The 17,597-nt window shown below is 49.6% G+C and overlaps 1 protein-coding gene across 3 annotated transcripts in view; it reads left to right on the forward strand.

Moving 5' to 3' along the window:
- Nucleotides 1-15,894, forward strand: part of AP2B1 (adaptor related protein complex 2 subunit beta 1) — an 82,032-nt gene extending 66,138 nt beyond the window's left edge. For all 3 annotated transcript variants that reach the window (XM_049801948.1, XM_049801950.1, XM_049801949.1), the window contains 4 exons: nt 2,903-2,987; nt 3,716-3,802; nt 12,332-12,486; nt 13,577-15,894. In XM_049801948.1, coding sequence (XP_049657905.1) covers nt 2,903-2,987; nt 3,716-3,802; nt 12,332-12,486; nt 13,577-13,651 — 402 coding nt within the window. In that variant the 3' untranslated portion in view covers nt 13,652-15,894. The remainder of the gene's footprint in view (nt 1-2,902; nt 2,988-3,715; nt 3,803-12,331; nt 12,487-13,576) is intronic.
- The last annotated feature ends 1,703 nt before the right edge of the window (nt 15,895-17,597 follow it).

The following is a 17,597-nucleotide window of genomic DNA, read 5'->3' on the forward strand; positions in this document are numbered from 1 at the left end:
GCCTGTCAGATGGCATTGGATGCTCCTGATGTGGCAGTGCAAAGGTTGAAGCATGACTTTGGAAAGCTGTTATCAACTGGTAGGGCCTCTTAGCCTCTTCTTGGTGCTAGTTTCCCCATCCGGGTATCTGCAGGTACCTTTTCATGGACCAGATCTTGGGGACCACAGCACTAACAGTGCATACCTGGCTGTTTGGGGGAAGTATGTGGTGTTGCGCAATGAAAGCTAGTCTTGAAAAGCTTACCAGACTTATCCCAGTGCTATAGGTTTAAGGAGACTGTAGCATTTTCCTTTCCTGTTTCCAAAAATGATTTGTAACAGCTGGTTTCTGCATCATTACAGATACTTGCAAGCTGACACGTGATGTCATTACTGAACCCAGTGATGCAGTTTGGGAGGAAGGCTGGCGTGTGGCTTGCTTTTCTTTGCTGGGAAGAAATTGCACTTCAGAGCATCTTAATTGGGTAGCTCTCCAGAGTATAGCTAAAGCAGCTTACTCAGTATGTTTCTGCGGAGTTGAGAAGCAGGTCAGCAGATACCTTTTTATAGCATTCTTATAACTGCAGGGACAGGGTTAGCATATTAATTTGGAGTGTGCCTCTAGAACTGTGACTGGAGAGAAGGCACTGCTTTCCAGCCCTTCTTGTAAGAAACTGCTGTTGTATGGCAACAACAATTAGCTACAAAAGCTAAGTAATCTCTGTTGTTCTAAGGCAAGGCAATTAATCATTAAATCGGAGTTGGAAAGATCTTAGGTCACACAGTGTAGTCTGTGCTATGCTTTGTTGTTTTGCTACAGTTCCTCTTGTTGAGAGCATTGTCAAGCCTGATTTTAAATACTCCAAGCACGGAAGCTTCTGTCTTCCTCAAGAGGATCTTTTGCTGCTTAATAATTCTCACTGTCAAGTTTTCCCAGACGTTTAACCTAAATTTTCCCTCTTCTGGCTCATCTCCATAACTTATATCCAAGCATAGCGTCTGGAACGGCTACACTGCTGTCCCTTCCCCAGCTCTTCCCTCCCAGACTCAGAGGTGCGTTTTTGGCTACTCACCCAGTCTGTTCAATCACTTTTGCAGAGGTGAATCAGCTAAGTCCATCCACCAAACTGCTTTTACCCCTCTGGCTTTGGTGCCTCTAGCTCAAACACTAGACATTCCAACTGTGATGCCAGTGATGCCAGCAATCAAAGCAGGTAACAGCTCCCTATTATAGAGGATGACTTCCTTTTTTTTTTTTTTTCCACCCCCTAGGTTGCACCATCATTTACATGGTTTTACCGGGCTTTAAACTAATGCCTTCTTAAGCTGGTTTGCGCTGTGGGAATTAAATATAAGCTGCTACCTTTAGTGATGGCTGAAAGTAGAAACCCCACAGACTGTCACATCTGCCTTTCTGCTGTTCTTTGCACTTCTGGGACCTTCCCAATTGCTAGAAGAGTTTGTTCAGGAGCTTGATCCCCTACCACTTGTCCTCTGGCTTGCATGCATGTCTAATCAACTGACTTGTGTTTGAATTCTCTGGTTTATTCCCCTCCCTTGTCTATCTGCAGCTGTTTCTACTGACATTTGGGGATGTCTTTCTAAACCTGCCACTATGGGACAATAGATTTTCTCAGCAGGACACTAATATATGTAATTATTAATGTGAATGGAGTTTGTCTTGGCATAAGTCTTTGTAGCAGCAAATTTATTTCTTTGGCTCAGCATTTAGCATGGTCTGGTTTGTGTTTCAGCTGAGTGACAAATCAGAGAATTCCTTCTGGGATTTTTCAAAGTAGCAGCTCAGGCAGCTCCTGAAATTCAGGGCTCCCCACAACCTCAATTCTAGGTCTCTCTTACAGGCTGTTTCCTTCGTTGCAAGCAATGGCAGGTGTCTGCTGAACTGTACTCCCATGACAGGCTTATTGCTGTGCGGGATGATTTGAGGAGAGCGTGAGAGGCATAGAAATAAAGCCCAGAGCTACTTTTTTCTGTGCTGTGTTATGACAGTGCACTTTCTCAGACCTCCCGTTTGCTCCTGCTGTACTGTCAGCTCTCAGCCTGGGGAAAACTGAAAGTGAGGGTGCTCTGTGTTAGCAGAGATTAGTCGGTAATGTGGCAAGCATGTGTGATGAAAGGCAATCCAGTGCATCTCCCTGGCTGGTGGAGTTTAATGACACTGAGAATTAAGCCTTTTGTCAAGTGATCTTTTTTTGCCTGCCTTGATCGCTCTGTAGCAAAGCGTTCTTCCAGGAATCAACACACTGCATGTGTTTGCTATGTAGCTTTCACTAAGGTAAAGGCAGGAGACTTGGGAGATGCTGCAAGAAAGGTGCAGGCCACAGACATACTTCAGGCTTTTTAGAAAGTGTCCAGGGGTGAGACAGGACTAATCAAGGAGGTGAAAAATAAAGAAATGGGGATGAAGATAAAGAATATGCAGGGGTTTGAAGCTGGAGAATTACAAGAGTGAGATAGCAAAAAGGGATGATGAAGAAGCTCATGTGCAATATGACAGACATGATAGCAGCTGTGTGCAGCCAAGAGGTATGAATGCACCTCGGCGGTGGAAGAAGTGAGTGAAGGGAGAGGCTGAACAAGAGCAGAAAAGAGCAAGGATGCTGGCTGTGACCCCATCAGTGCAATTGGCTCTGAAGCAGCGTGGTGAAATGCTCACAGGAGAAGATTGAGCAGCTTTTAGTGAAAATGGAGTGAGCACGGAGGGGCAGGACTGATCCTTGTCTGAAAATACCTGGAAGCTCAGTAACATCTCTCCAGGTAGTCTCATGTTCAGAGCTGGCTTCTGCTCGGAGAGATAGTCCAGGGTGCACAGGCAGGCAATGAGGCTGTGCAAAATCTTGGGTTCCCTTTGGACTTCCAGCTGATAGAGATGCTTTAACCCCCTTTGTTTCTTCTATAACAGGTGGCTGTGAAAAACAACATTGATGTCTTTTACTTCAGCTGCCTGATTCCTCTCAATGTGCTTTTCGTAGAGGATGGCAAAATGGGTGAGTGCTTTTAGGTCTGTGGTCAGCCTCCTTCAGCCAGACTGCTTGCAGCGCCCAGCTGGGTGCAGTTGTCCCGTGGCAGAGATTCACGTGTGCTTGGCCATGACCTTCATGCCAGTGCATCTCAGCAGCCTGAATTGATGTGGTTTGATAGCCTGTCCCTGTTGTCCTGCAACTCCAATAGTTACCAAAACCCAAGTCCTCTGCTCTGATTGTCTCTGCAAGACAAGGGGTGGATCTGTTTTCTTTGAGGCTGATTTTTGGGGTGTTTGTTTTGGCTTTTTTTTTTTTTGAGGGTTTGAGTCATTCAAATGCGTCTAGGATTTGCCCCCATACCACTTTCACTGTAATTCATGTATTCCTGGTCACCTTTATTAAACTGTTGTTGGAATTGGCTGGGAAGTTGCTTGAAAAGCAGCTTTTACCAACATAATCCTAAATGTGTGGATCTCCTTCCTTCTTGTCAAATCCCGCCTGTTCTTGGTTTGTAAACAGTACACATGATAAAGACTGTCTCTGGTTTGGGGGTTCCAAAAACCATCAAAGCTTTGCTGCTTTTACGGCGAGACTGAGGTTGTTATAGGACCAAATCCTGGATCTGTCCACGGCAGGGCAAAATGTGACTAAATGCTCTTTTGTGTGTCTACCTTGTAACATTCTGCGGTGAATTAATTAATGCTACAGTCCTGTGAGGATCCAGGAGTGCTGATCATCTTTCTTGTTTCTAGAGCGCCAGGTCTTCCTTGCAACATGGAAGGATATTCCAAACGAAAATGAGCTTCAGTTCCAGATTAAAGACTGTCACCTGAATGCCGGTGAGTAGCTTAATTCTACCACGCTGAGAGCACTTCTGATGTACAGTCACTAGACATCACCTTATGAACAGCGTTGTCTATGGCTAATGGATAGATGGGTATTGCACTTATAAACAGAACAGCCTTGGATCCTAGGGCTTGTTTCAGTCAGAAACTTTAGCTGGGTCCCCGTAAAAGCACATTTAAAATCCCAGATCTTAGACTTTACTTACTTGTTTCTTCCTTTCATTCTGGATCTTGTATTCTTGTTTTCTCTTTCACACTTTGCTTCTCTGTACAGCTGCTCTTTTTAAATAGAGCTGAATATGGTGTTGGGGCTGTTCAGCAATCTTGCCCTGCTACTGTGTGTTTCAGGCAAGGTGTTCCAGCCCTGACTAACCTACTGCATAATCCTGGGCCAGTCACTTCACCTTTCAGCATCTGCTTTCTTCTTTCTGTTGTGAAAGAGTAACCCCTACATACACTACAAAATGTTTTGACATCTGTGGAGGACAGGCCATGTGAGAAAGATTTTCTGGTCTGCTGCTGTTAGCTGATACATTGATGTATTTTGATCATAGTCTGTCCCATTCAGCTCTGTGTTTATCTGTCTAGTTGCCTCTCTGAGCATCCTGCTTATACGTATGACCTTACTACTGCTGAAGGATGAGGGAGTGTAAAAAAAAAAAAAAAAAGTGGAATGGGGCCAGCATAGCAGCTTTGCTCCTGTTCAAGAGGTTCTGGACAGGAGCCAAGTGATTCTACCAAAAGCTGCTATGCTTCACAAAGGAAAAAACTGTCCCTATTGATTACAAACTCCGTAACCTTTTTATTCTCTCATGTCTGCTATTACACAATGAACACTCTCTTGCTTCAATTGCAGACAGAAACCATGGGTCTCTTTGTACTCATAATTACTACTGTTTTGGAATGTAAAAGATGGAGCACGCAAGAGGGGAAAAAATAGCAGCTGTTGGACCTTATGACTTGATTTCACTGTGGGGTTTCAAGTGAGAACAACCTCTGTGCCTCCCCCAGTCCTCCCTCTGCTCCTGACCGAGCTTGGCATAGCCTCTCCCCCTGCACTGCAGTCCTGCTGCCGGTAATGCCTTCTGCCTTTGCCATGCCCTAACGGCACCGTCCAGAGCTCTTTGCATCTCCAATCAGAAACATTGGTAACTTCTCATGTTTGGCACTGGGGTGTTGCAGTGCTGGTTAGCGGGGGTTGTCATTGGGGGCGAAGGGGGGGTCTGGGAATATGAGCACTGGTGATCCTGCAGCCTGGCCCGTGTTCCCTTCTCCCTCTGGAAGAAAATGTTAGAAAATGTGGAGTGACAAGCAATGCTCCCCATTCGGGGAGGTTTTGCCAGCTCAAGACCAGATTGCTTGCTCAGGCCTGCCTGAACTGGTGATACTCAGTGGAGAACATGTTACTAGCTCGCAAGGAGAGCCCGGGAATGCCAGGCAGTTTCTCTGCAGTGGTATCTGCAGCCATTCCCAGGACTCAGGCGGGAAGAGGCTTCTCTTGGTGCTTTAGCCAGAGCCCTGGACGCAGTGCCTCTCCCAAGCACAATCCGTCACTCAGGATGCTCGGGGGTGTGCAGGATCTGCCAGCCTCTTTGGCTTATGTGCGGTAGAAAGTGGGTCATGTCTCATAAACAGATTTCAAACACTTCCATCCGCTGAAGCTTCTGGTTTTGTGTTTCCGCTGCTGACACCTCCTCCCTCTTGTGACTATAGCGGCCGTTTCCTTCCTTGACCACCTGGGCTTCAGCACGGAGCAGGCCAATAGCTTGCAGGAGGGAAAACTAGGGAAATCTTGTGTGCTTGTCTTAGTCCCTTGTATTTTAACTACCAATGCAACCCTGACTCAGTCTGCTGCTCAACTTGATTTCATCTAAGCAGTAACCTCCTCTAGTACAGACCATCCTAACAGCATCAAACCTCGCCTGTCCAAGGATCAGCCAGATCCCAAACCCTGTGGAGGGCTGAGCTTCCAGCATCCTCAGGGATGGAGACTTCTCACAGCATGGCAAGTGGCTAGTGGTGCACACCAGGGCAGAGGTGAAATAAGCTGAATGAGCTCTGATGACAGTTGAATCCATCTTGCTACTAGTTTATACCAGAGCAAGGGTGCGTGTCTGGCCATGTGCTGCAGTAGGGCGATAGTCTTTCAAGGTTCACAATCTTGATCATTTAAATCCAGTGAAAACAGCCTTATTTTAAGACACCTCCTTTCTTCCAAGAATAGCAGCTCTGGGTATAAAATCTTTAGGAACTTCATCCTTGTGGAGGAGAGACTGGTTCATGTTCAAAAGACTCTCTGGTAGGAGATGCTTAACCAGAATAAAGCTCTCGACTTGGGCTGTCGGCAATTCTATTGTTCACTGATGAAATACTGCTGCGCGCAGCTCTCGTATCGCTGCATAAAATAAGGTACACAACGGCTGCCATGGCAAAGCTGCGCAGACCAAAGTCTGCGGATTTCTATGGCTCCTTACTAAAACTTGGGAGGTGCTGGGTTTTTGCAACCCTTCAACACAGACGAAAAGCTTCTAAGCGCCACCGGCTCTGCAGAGGTGTGCAGTCACCGTGTGAATCGTTATGCCTCCTCTCGCATCTGCTCGGATAAGTAATTCATGCCTAGCGTGAGCCCACCCACTGGGTGGCGAGTTGCTGTTGAGGCTCAGGGATGCACCGCACCATTCATGCTTCGGTCTAACCGATTCCGGCCCAGTGACGCGAATTTAGCTGTGAGCTAAAAATACCTCTGCTCCCAGCTGATGTGCCCTAATCGCAGCGCTACCAGCCACTTAAATAGAGCCGCACGGCTGCAGCAGGCGTCGGACAGATGGAGCGGAGCGTGCCGAACAGCGTGTGGCTGCTGCTGGGCAGAGAGCTGATCAGACCTGTGGTCCCTGCACCCTCGGTGCCTGGCTCTTCTTCTCCTAGCTGCAAAGAGCCTTCACTTTCCTAAGTGCTCAGATCCGTGCTGTTTCTGCACTGCGTGAGAAGTGGGGCTGAAGTTATGTGCAGGTATGCAGGAGGCCCTACTGAGCAGCTAAACAGGGGATGCTGATTTTCTTCAATGGAGAAACTGAAATTTGAATTTCTTTTTCTTTAAACCAAAGTGAAATAAGCTTGGAACGGGGGGTTTAGGGGGCTGGGATTTTATCTGTCAAGAAAGCAGTTTCTGCATTTCTTGCACATCCAGGCCTGGCTGGCTGTCACTGTGCAAGTCACCTCACAGCACCTCCTGTGTAAACTGCAGGCTTTTCCCCAGATAATTTGTGTTGTTCCTTCAAACAAAAAGGAGATAAACAGTCCATCAGTGGAGATACTTCTGAGTGAGTCTGTGCTCCCAGGCCTTTGTAGGTAAAAGGACCATCCTGTGCCCATGATGCAAGCCAAATAGGATTGACTTGAGCTTTGATGGTTTGCAACGGGGATGGCAGAACAAGCTCCTATCTCTGGCAGCTCACCCCATAACAGGGCACAGAACAACCAGAAAATCTTGGCTGCTGTGGGTAGCCCATGGCACCACAAGCTGGAACCTAGGATAAGGTGCCAGGCTGTGGGCTGAGGAGCAGGTACCCTTAAATGGTCAGAACTTGCCACTCTGATCCTTGTCTCCAGCATCTTTATTTCAAAAAAACCCCAACAAACAACAACAAAAAAAACCCCATCCCCAAACCCAAGTCCTGGACACTTGAAGGTATTCCCACGATTCCCAGTGACTCAGTGAGAGATGAGTGTTTAATTCTGGATGAGGGATTTGGGGCTCAGGTTCCCAGCGGTGAGAGCTGGCACTGCCCTGAGGCTGTTCTTTAGGGCTGGAGCCATATGGCTGTGAAGGAGCAGGTCTCTCTGGACTTGTATCATGGGGCCAAGGTGTACTTAGGATGCTCTGCACATGATGAATTCATTAGAGCTGTTTCATGCATCTGTCTGCCTCTTAGGAAGAGGTTATGATAGTTCCATGGAGAAAACCTTATTCAGAAATGCAACTTGTAATGAAAACACAGGGTCCTTGTTATACCCCAGCATTCTCATCTCTTATGAATCCAGTGCTAAATTAATTGATTTTTGAGTTTTTTAATGAAAAGATAAGAATTTAGTGCATGAAAATAAATTCCTAGACTGTTATAGCTCAAATAATCAGGGTGCTGTTGGTGCAGCTATACCAACTGAGGTTTCCCCTGCAACTGAGCATGTGCTAAAGCTCAGCTTGCCTTGTTTACGCAGGTTTTTTCAACATCCTAAGTTTGATTAAATTTTAAAGGACCACTACATTAAGCTAAGATATGCAAATCAGATTAGCTAAATGTTTTTCCTTTTTAAAATTCTGCTTACCCAAACCCACAGAGTGAAAGAGGACAAGCTGACTTGCACATGGAGATTGAATGCCATTAAGCAGGAGGCAATTAGTTGCTGTGCTGTTCAGCAGTTCTAGGAACTTTGGTTTTGCTTGCTTATTACTGGTCCCCAATTTGGTGTGAAACAACTTTGGTATTCGGAGTTAAATATGGCTTTATTGATATGCAGTGGTCGCTTTGTTTCTCTCTGCACACCCCACCCCACCACAAGTAATTTGCTAATGCTAGAACAAAGAGAAATTGGATTTTCTTGCTCTAACAACCTGGGGGACAATCATACGCAAGCTTCCTTGGTATGGTGGGAGGGGGGTCTGTATGTGCGGTATGGTTTTTTTCTGTATGTGCAAATCTAGTAACCTGATCGTTTAACAAATTATAGAATCCATGCGTATTACATGTCTTGGAGATGAATGTACTGTCATAATATTGACCAAAGTGCCTCCCTACTGGATCAGAGTATGCAGATGCATTTCGTATTTGAATGCAGTTCTTGGCTGGATGCTCAGAACCATTCAGGTGTTGCTAGAAATGGCATGGGGATGTTTTCAGCTACCACGGCATAAAATGTAGTCATTAAATTTTACTTCCTGAGATCCAGTGCTTGTTGCAAAACGCCACGAAGGTCCAAGTTCAGAAAAGGTATATTGTCGATGTTGATTCTGAGCTGTGCGTGTCCTCTGTGAAAACTCCTGTTATTGCCAGTTGGTCATCTTGGCTGTTTGAGTTCCGAAGTGAAATTCTTATGCCGTATGGGTAGACGATTTAAGCATGTCCTTCGCTTTATCCAGAGGGAAAGTGTCGTTGAAAAGAATTGGATTACTTCAGTGCAAGGGAAGAGACCTCGTGCGGTTGTTCTTTCCTGTGTGCCTGTGTTTCTGTGTGTGCTATCTAGTTGTTGGACTGAGGTAGGGTAAAGAATTCTATTTAAAAAGCAAAAGAAAAGGAAAAAAAAAAGAACACCAAAATAAAAAAAACCAAAACCACACCAAAAAAAACCCCAACCCTGAAAGACGGACTGATGTCAGAGGCTTTCCTGGCCTTGGTGATGGGGGAATCTTTCTGTATCCTTACACTGTGCTTCAAGAGGGTTTTGAGAATAATCACTGAGCCAAAAGAAAAAGCCCTGCGGAAAGTTGCTTAGCAAGGTCAGATGTAGACTGTGCTGTCTTGCAGAAGGACTCGTGTGGCTTTGGTTTGCAGAGTCACCAGACTCCACGTGTGCGGGGAGACGTGTGCCCAGGCAGTGCGGCTCAGCCCTCCTCCTGCCTGCGCTGGGCACTAACCAGGGCTTCGGTGGGCGCTACGCTCTCTCTCGAAAACCAGCAGCCCTGTTCAGAACTGGCCTCAGCTCTCTGCTCCCAGCAAATATCTGCCTTTTTTTTTTTCTTTTTTTTTTTTTTTTCCGAAAGGCTGTGCTGTCACATGGCATTATCGGTCCTGCCTTCAGCCAGGCACAGCCTGGCACTGTTGCTTAGCAACTCTGCCCGATCTCCGAAATCCAAAATCCTGACACTCGGGAACACAGGAGGGATGGGAGCTGCTACCTGGGGGGAGAGGGGATAGGCCCTCACCAGTCCTCAAACCAGTGCCGAGAGAGGGGGCAGGAGGAGTCAGACAAGCCAAGCATCAGCACTCCAGTCTGCTGACGATTGTTCTGGGTGTCTGGCTGAAAGAGGGTATGTTTTGGTAGGGTTTCTTGTATTCTTCAGAGGGTAACTGAGGTCAGACAGGGAGGCAGAAAACAGGCTTTCTTAGGAGTTGCCCTGCCTCAGTTTCCCTCCCTGTACCCCTCTACAAGCACACCCCTGCTCGGAAATCTTCCCCCAGCAGAGGCAGTGGCTGTTTAAATTGCAAGAGGTGCCATGGCACGGTTGAAGGCTTTGGTGTAAAAGCAGCTGCTCTGCGGCCCCGTCTCGCCCCTGTGCTCCCAAAGCACAGCTCCCCAGGCAGCAGGAGCGCTCCCCTCCTCTGCCGTCGCACCGTGTGATGGGATAGCAGCCCCACAGCTGCCAAAATTACAGCTTCCCGCTTGCAGTCTTGCTTCTGACCCTGCACCCAGGCTCCCTGGGGAATGCCTTTGCTCTGACGGCATACCCCAGCGGAGCGGGGGGACTGCTGCTGGCAGATATAAAGATTGCTGGAGAAAGTCTCAAACCCTTGCCAGCAGTTCCACTTCCAGGAAACGTGTCCAGAGGGGCTTCAGACTGGTGAGATTTAACCACAGCCTGTTAAAATTGGGCAAACAAAATCACATTTAATACCAACATCCCTTGCAAACAAGGATGCGCTCTCCGAGCTGGCGCTTGCGTTAAACACCGTGCCTTCGCAAAGCCCCAGAGGCTGCTCTCGCCGGCTGGGAGGGCACGAGGAGATGGGATTTTGGGCTTCATCCCTAGTGGGTGATGTCCTTCCAGCGCGGGTCTCTCCCAGCCACGCTCCCTGCAAGGAGGGGACTGCTCTGCCTCACCCGTTTCCCTAATCTGGATGAGTTTATTGTATAGAGGAGGAGTAGAGGTGGGAGGAGGAGACAGAGGGAATAAGGGGTTTTAAGCAAAGGATCTCATTAGTTACTTATATCTGCCGGTTTCCATAGTAACTGGGGAAGAGAGGAAACCTAAATCTGAGTGTGTCTGGGTAGCTGGATGCCTGAACCCTCCTCAACCTGCATGGAGCTGCTTTGAAGCCTGGGGAGCAAAAGGGTTCAGCCCAGCCATGGTTGGAGGGTCCAGGCTGCCCATGGAGCTGCTCTGCAGCTCTGGTTATCAACACTGCCCTTGTGAGAGGCAGCGGGTCCAAGTCTCTGCATCAGTGTATGGATTTTTGGGGCCTTTTTCTTTCCTGCTTCTACCATTCCCTGGTGTGTGAACAGACTCTGCTGTCCCCACTCTGATTCCTCCATGCACCAGCACAACTTGTGTCCATTCTCAAATCCAGCACTGATGCCAGCGGATCTCGGTGTTTTGGGGATGGATTAGAGCTGCACGGTCGCTTTGTGCTGCTTCTATGCTGCTGTCCTGCTCCTCGCGCTCCTTGAAATGGATCCCACGTTTCCAGTCTCTTGGCTTTCAGTGCAAATTGAGTTAAGGCCACTTCTCTCCCTTGCTTTCTGTTGAAAGTGCCTAACCTGCTGATAATGGCCCAGCATAGACAGGGTGTTCCACCCAGAACTCTCCAGCAGAGAGCTTGAACAAGTTAAATTTCTCCTGTTGGGGACCAGCAATGGTAATTTCCCAGTGATGCTCACAGGGAGTCCTCCTCCCTGAGCCTTCCACCCCAAGTACAAATGTGCCCCTTTTACTGGCATCAAAAGACTGAGCCTTGCTCTGCTCTGTGCTGTGCTGAGAAACCCCTTGGCATCTAGAAGCTGCTGGTTTGGGTCTTTGTGTTCTGCATGTTTGCCTCTGTTCTTGTTTCTTTGAAAGGTCCCTTAGAAGTAACGTGTGTCATGGTTACATCCATACAGGTCTCCAGGTGAAATCACACATATTCTGCAAGTGCTGAGGTTATACAGTGTATTAAAACTATCGCAGCCCTATGATGTCTAGAGACAGATGTCTGTGGGTTTTTATCCTTTCAAGCAATTGCTTTAAAAAAAAAAAAAAAAAAAAAAAAAAAAAAAGGATTTTTACTATCTTGTAGAACATTAGTTTGGCCAGGGGTGTCTGTGCGTGATAGGGGGGGAAGCAGGAGGGAGCCGTCGTGGTCAGGACAGGACCTCAGAAGCAGGTACCCAAGCAAGCCTCGGGCAGTGATCTTTGTTCTTCTCCACCTTTGTCTTCTGACTTTTGGTTGCCTCCAGGTTAGCCTGCCTGGGGCTTGTTGGGGTTTATAGGTAGAGCAGAGTCCTTTTACCCTCTGAGCTGCAGACTCTCGCCTTGATAAAGGCAGCAAGTCCTGAGTGACCCAGAGCAGTAAGCAGTAAGGGAAAGCCTTGCAAGGTGGGCAAATACTTCACAAGGGATCACAGCCTGAAAGGAATGAGGTGGGTCCCTGGAAGCAAGTTGGAATTATTTCTCCTTGTGTCATGTCTGCTCCTGTCCCCAGGGAAAACTCTAGGACTGAAGTCAGCGTTTCCTTGTGCGCTTGCATCCTGGGAACGCTCCTCTGGGCTCTCCTGTCTTCTCAGATGATGAATCTGAATTAACAGATGTGTTTTTCTTTCTTCTCTCCGAAGATACCGTCTCCAGCAAACTGCAGAACAACAATGTCTACACCATTGCCAAGAGGAACGTGGAGGGCCAGGACATGCTCTACCAGTCTCTGAAACTCACCAATGGCATCTGGATCTTGGCCGAGCTTCGCATTCAGCCAGGGAACCCGAACTACACGGTGAGGTGTCGGACTGTGGAGGGCACGTGGCGCAGGCTGGGATCCTTCTAGCTCGCCTCGCATGCAGAGCGATTTCTCCCTGCTTTGCCTAACGTGCTTGTTTTGGGGGAGATCCTGTTAATTTGACTGAGGGGTTAGGAAGGCCCACTGAACTGGAAAGAAGCAAAAACCAACAGAATTACACTGCTCTGTTACCAGTGAGCTGGGATAGTGCCCACTCAGCAATGAGCAGTTACTTGCCAGGGTTACCCAGAGATAAAGCCAAGAGACATTAGCGAGAAAGCATTGCCAGGATGCCCTTCCCCCTCTCATAAACAAGGAGAAATTTATGCCCCGCTGCGTTCCTGCAGCGGAGACCGGCTGTCTGGATGTCAGAGGCTCCTTGGCCTTGTGCTGGCATCAGCCTGTGGCTGGTGAGAAGGTGCAGTCTGTCCTGCGTTGTGCACCTGTATAGCTATTCCCTTTGCTCCCCTTCTGAGGACGTGTGTGTCTGACCATCCCGGTATTAGAGGATTTATCTCCTGTTGGAAGCTGTTCCAGGAGTTTCAAGAGAAATCCACGGTCTGGGGACCTGCGGGGTGAAAGCGAGTGTTGGAAGATGATTTAAAGTGTTTGCACAAGGATTGATGCTGCAAGCCTCATCTCAGCCTGATCCTTGTTTTAGAGAGGGGTGACAGCCAAGTTTGTGTCTGTCAGGACTGAGTAGCAAATCATTAGAAGCCCCCGGGTTTACTGCTGTGATTTACAACATGAGGGCAAGTAAGCCCCTTGTCTCGGAGTTTGGGGCAATCTCCCCTTCTTTCATGCCTGCAGAGGCACCTACATTTGTTAAGGGATTCGGGAACCCCACAGTGGGAGTTTGCTTTCACGTATCTCCTCCTGCTTGTAGCAAGCTCCGAAAAGGTAGTTTGATGTTGGTGATGAAGAAAGCAGTACCCAGGAGAAATATTCTGGGTGACTGTCATCAGCCACGTCCATGATCTGTCCAACCCATGCTGTAGGTCAGACATTTCCAGTTGCTTTTGTGGAGATGGTAGAAAGCTCCTGCCTTCCTTAGCACCACCGCTAACCTCTCCTCTCTTCTCCGCAGCTCTCCCTGAAATGCCGAGCTCCCGAAGTGTCGCAGTACATCTACCAGGCCTACGATGCCATCTTGAAAAACTAACAGGAGATCAGCCTGTGCCTCACCCTGCAGAAGGAGGGGGGAGAAAGGGGTCCCCAGATCCTCCTTCACCACTGGCGCGGGGAAAAGCACTCTTAACTGGAAGCAGCTGTATTCATGTGTAGGATTTCAGTCAAAGGCACTGATTAAACAAGGTAGCAATTAGTATCCACGTGCTAATGATGATAGGGAACAAACCCCTTTGATATTTTTAGCGTCCATGGAGTTTGTAACCACTGCTTCAACTACTCCCACGTCCCCCTCGCCCCTCACTCGTTGTCCGTTCTTGTGGGCTTCTCCATTTTGTGCCAATGTTCGGTGTTTTCTAAATGGCTTTAGGCGTAGTTACAATTTTGTAAAATACCGCTCATTGAAAAAAAAAAAACAAGCAAAAACCACACGTCGGCTCATTAAAACAAGGCAAAAGTGTCGAAAACATAACACTGCACTTTATTTTATATTTTTATACTTTTTTTTTGAGTTTTTCTATTGTAATTGGCTTAAAGGGGAGGTGATTCCAAGGAAGTATTGGGAGCCCTGCAGGGACGTCGGGCTCTAGCAGGGTGAGCACCAGCCTCGGGGAACTAGGAACAGAGCCATCAGTTCGGTCCGTGGAGGCGGATGGAGCCCTAAAGCGAGGGGGTTTTTTATTACACTTGTGCTGGCAGACTCGGCTCTGCTTTTTGATGGTGTGTTTTCACTCCAACCATCTCCTGGCTCATTAGCTGCTGATTTGAGAAGTGAGGCTGCTTTTGCGTGGGGAGGAGCTGCAGAGCTAGATTAGTAACGGGACAGCGGTGGATGAAATGATGGAAACGAGCCCTCTCTTAGAGCAAACGGTCATTCCCAGAGCTCCAGGTATGGTCTCTGCATCCTCACCCATCCCCAGCCCCTCTTCTTGTACTTTCTGTGCCTGCTATGGCCAAACTGCCTTCTCGGCCATCCTCCGAGCTGTGTCACCTTCACCCGGCACTGCGCTATCCCCTGGCAATCCCCAAGGCTTGCGATGGTAAATCTGAACGTGGCAGTGCTGCTTCCTCGCCGGGGCTGCAGGCATCAGCCATGCCCCTGTGGAGAGGGGCTGCTGCTGGCAGTGTCCCAGGGTGCTGCGGGTAGTTGAGCAGCTCTCCCTGTTCCCGTGTTGTCTCCCAAAACCCAGGCTGTGGTGTTATGGGAGATGCTTTGGGCTTAGTGGCGTTTGCACCCTGCCTGCCTAGGGGCTTCAGGTCCTGGCTCGGCTGAGAGTCGAGCAGATCGTGGAAGCGTTTCTTCCAGTTGCAGCTTGGCTCTTTGTGCCCAGAGGTACACGGTAACAAGGGCCAGTCGGGTTCCTGCTCTCACCCCCTGTCCCGAGCAGCCCCATGCCCTGGCCCCTGTTTTCCAACCTGTCCTTAGGGCCAGGACTGCTTCCCTTTCCAGTCCCTGGCTGTAGACTGACCACATTGCAACCACTAAGTGCTGCAGCAACAGCAGTGAAAGCAAAACCTCTTGCATGTCCTTGCTCCATCCATAGCTTGTCCGGCTTCACCCTCCCCAGCATGCTTTGATGCCATCTCCTCCCCAGCGAGCAAAGCTCTTATGCATAGCAACCCCCATGTTGTCTTTTTAGATGCCACATTCAAAGTCAATAAATGTTATACGGTGGGAGATGGTTCATCAGGGCTTTGGCACTGTCTGCAACCAAGAAGCCAGTGCTGGGAAAAGGTCACAGTGCCCTGGAAAAGACTCCAGCAGGGCACAGGAGCTGCAGGACCCTGAGGAAGGTGGTGTCCCAGTGTAGGAACCCCCTGTGCTCTGGCTGAGAAAAAGTGGGGCAGAGCTGGAGCAATCCAGCCCTTGAGCCCTGCCCACGTGTGCTGGGAGGCGATTTGCTCCAAGCCCTGCGGGTGCACTGCAAAAATCATTAATAGAGCAATTAAGGAAGCACCAGTGGCACGGAGTGCGATGCTGTGTCAGGGCAGGGAAGAGATGGTACAGGGTCAGGAACAAACACTTGAGCCTCCTCCGCTAAACAACCCGTGTAGGTTCGACGCAGGGAGGGGTTGCTGAGCACCCCTTTCTCTTGCCAAATTTCTTCCCGGCTTTTTGGGCGCGTGGGTGTTTCTGCGCTGCAGGGCAGAGCCTGGGCTCGGTCGGTGGCCTTTCGCCCACCTCTCCTGCCGCACCGCTCGTTCGAGTGTTCGCCGCGTAGTTGTGTTGCTCTTCAGGCTTTACCTGCCGTCCGCGTCAATAAACTCATTTCCATGATGCTGTGGCTGTGTGTGGCTCTGTGGGGCCGGGGAGAGGATCCAATTTTCCTGCTTTTGGCCCTGCCCATGGGAGCAGGCAGTGCTGAAGGCTGGATTTGGTGGAAAGGAGGCTCTTTGCTCACTGAGAGCCTGTTGTCCTCTTTTCACCAGCCACTTCTCTTCTACAGTGGAGACACCCCAAAATAGGGGCTTGCAGCGTGAGGAGGTAGCAAGTATCCTTGGTCCTCTGCCTCTGGCTGTTGCTGTCTTCTTATCTTGAAGGGCAGCAGGAAAAGGGTCCTGGCTTGCAGGAGCCACTGGCACCTTGGCACAGACAGCCTCTGCTGAGGAGCAGAAGATGGATGTACCCATTTAGTCCTTTCTGGGCCCCAGGTGGGCTGTGTGTAATGTGACCCTGCGGTGAAATGATAAAGTTGTGTGAGTCGGTGATGCATTTGGATTGCTCTGGTCTGGTGCTGGCATTTCCCAGAGGGTTTTGCCACCATTGGTCCTGTCTCAGGCGGGATGGATTGGGCTGCAAAACCTCTGTACTGGGTCAGAGCCAAGCTCAGGTGGACCTAAAGTCAGTGCTCAAAGTGGCCAGAAATGCAACAACACAAGAAGCAGGTTTGGGCAGTGCTGCTCTCGAGCAGAGCGACTCTTCCCCTTGTCCCTGTCCAGCCTTGGCTTAGCAGCACTTGGAGGTAAGGTAACTTCCACCCTCTGAGGACCTGGGATGGCAGGTACCGTATCAGCCCATGATGTTCTGCACTGGGATGTTTTTGTATTAGAACCTGGTGTATGTGTCTAGCAGCAACAGTGACAGGCTGGTTTGGGGTCGCTGATGTTGCTGTTGTGTCCCTTCGTGCATCCCTGATGTGCCTGGGATGGCTGCAAGCCCAGCCGTTGGGGATGGGATGGAATTGGATTGTTGTTCCCCGCTGTGGGTCCGCTCCTGCTGTGGTGCTGGGGGTGGGCCTGGGGCAGCATTTGGCCCCACAGGAACAAAAGCTGCTGCAAGATGCTTAGGGCTCTGCCGTGTCGGCTGCTGTTCCCTTCGTGTCCTGTGGCAAAGGGAAAGGTTTCTCCCTCCCCGTTCTGCCGGGGGCTCCTCGGGGAGAAATAGGTCTTTCCTGCTGCTCTGGATTTGCAGCACGCTCATACCCCACAAATGGGGACACACCAGCCCTGGGCCGTTCTGTACCTTGCAAAGTGGGTTTGCATCATTCACATTGTTAGCCTCCGGTGCTGGGAGCTCAGGGGCCAGAGGTGATGCTCCCTGGGCTGGGAGCTGCCGTGGGAGCGGATGGTCCCCGCAGCCTTCCCTGGTCCTGAGGCCCACACGGCGGGGCAGGGACCTCCCGGGTTGCTCCTTGCTGGGGATGGGACCAGCCCTGCCGTGTTGGGCGGGCTCCCCAAAACCCCTGCTGCTCCTGCCGGCCTCGCACGCATCCTGCTCCGTGCCAGTGCGTGCGCTAAGGGCCAGCATCGGGTGAGAGCAGGTCCCTGAGCCCACGACGAAGTGTGGGGAGAGGCATTTTGGAGATCTGAGGATTGCGGAGGCTGTGGCAGATGCGGGGGCTGACCGCAGCCCCCCAAACCGTCAGCTCTGCCTGTCCCCTGCTGCTGCCTACATGCCAGGACACGGGAGCTCTTTGACGGATGATTTTAGGTTTGCGTCGGTCTCCTGTCACTGAGACTGGGATAAGCTTCCCAGCCAA

The sequence above is a fragment of the Accipiter gentilis genome, chromosome 6, assembly GCF_929443795.1.
Source record: "Accipiter gentilis chromosome 6, bAccGen1.1, whole genome shotgun sequence".
NCBI classification, from domain to species: domain Eukaryota; kingdom Metazoa; phylum Chordata; class Aves; order Accipitriformes; family Accipitridae; genus Astur; species Astur gentilis.